Raw genomic sequence first — 1,361 nt, 5'->3', positions numbered from 1 at the left:
ACCTCCAGCTCTTGGGCTTAGGCGATTCTCTTGCTTCAGCCTCATGAGTAGCTAGGACTACAGGTGCCCGTCACAACACCCAGCTATTTTTTTGTTGTTGCAGTTTGGCAAGGGCCAGGTTCAAACCTGCCACCCTCGGTATGTGGGGCCAGCTCCCTACTCACTGAGCCACAGGTGCCACCCTACTTTAATGTTCTGTTAGTGTAAGAAAGTTGCATATTAGTCTCATAGAATATTTTTGTTTGCTTAAGTGTTTAATATGTTACTTATAAATTTTAATTAAATCACATTAAGATATCTTCACATTTTATTATGGTGCTGCATTGTTTGAAGGAGGCGGGAAAGAACAAGTTTTATGTAACCTTTTTTCTCTGTTTTTCAGATCAATAACTCGGTCTTATTACCGAAACTCAGTTGGTGGATTTTTAGTATTTGACATTACTAACCGGCGATCTTTTGAACATGTGAAAGATTGGCTAGAAGAAGCAAAAATGTATGTACAGCCATTTCGGATTGTGTTTCTCCTAGTGGGACATAAATGTGATTTAGCTTCACAACGTCAAGTTACAAGGGAAGAGGCTGAAAAACTCTCAGCAGACTGTGGAATGAAATATATCGAAACATCAGCAAAGGATGCGACAAATGTTGAAGAATCCTTCACAATATTGACAAGAGACATATACGAACTTATTAAAAAGGGAGAAATTTGTATTCAGGATGGCTGGGAAGGGGTTAAAAGTGGTTTCGTTCCAAATACTGTGCATTCTTCTGAGGAAGCAGTAAAGCCCAGGAAAGAGTGCTTCTGCTGACTTCAAACATGCCAAAGAACGAACAGGAACAGATTGGGTGTTATTTCAGGATAAATACCAACATTAACCGGAGAATGGTGCAAGGAAAGCACTGAAAAGCCCACATCAATGCTGTTTTATAAGGTGTTTGATTCACAGCACTTTGCTTACTTGTTACACTACCAGATTGGGCATTTTGCTAAATTACCAGGCAGAGCAGACGACTTTTTCTTCAAACTGGCATATCTCCATAATTACCTCCATCCTCTCTTTCATAACATACAGCAGACGTTAGTGTCCAGATAGGTCAATATTTCTCATTTTTACTGACAGTTCAAAATGGATTTTTTTGTACGTACATAGTGAGATTGAAAGATTTTTATCAGGAATTGCATTCTCTTGAATTAAGATTGAATAGTAGGGCGGCACCTGTGGCTCAAAGGACTAGGGCGCCGGCCCCTTAGGCCGGAGGTGGTGGGTTCAAACCCAGCCCTGGCCAAAAACTGAAAAAAAAGAAAAAAAAAAGATTGAATAGTAAAGTGCATTTAAAAGGACACTGTTCACTTGCAAAGT

General features: G+C 39.8%; 1 protein-coding gene across 1 annotated transcript in view; it reads left to right on the top strand.

The window, feature by feature from the left end:
- RAB39A (RAB39A, member RAS oncogene family) overlaps nt 1-1,002 on the top strand; it is a 32,259-nt gene extending 31,257 nt beyond the window's left edge. The window contains exon 2 of the mRNA XM_003802940.1: nt 383-1,002. Coding sequence (XP_003802988.1) covers nt 383-809 — 427 coding nt within the window. The 3' untranslated portion in view covers nt 810-1,002. The remainder of the gene's footprint in view (nt 1-382) is intronic.
- The last annotated feature ends 359 nt before the right edge of the window (nt 1,003-1,361 follow it).

The sequence above is a fragment of the Otolemur garnettii genome, unplaced genomic scaffold, assembly GCF_000181295.1.
Source record: "Otolemur garnettii isolate 467f Iridium unplaced genomic scaffold, OtoGar3 scaffold00266, whole genome shotgun sequence".
NCBI classification, from domain to species: domain Eukaryota; kingdom Metazoa; phylum Chordata; class Mammalia; order Primates; family Galagidae; genus Otolemur; species Otolemur garnettii.
Note: the sequence above shows the minus strand (reverse complement) of the source record. Positions and strands in the feature narration are given on the sequence as shown.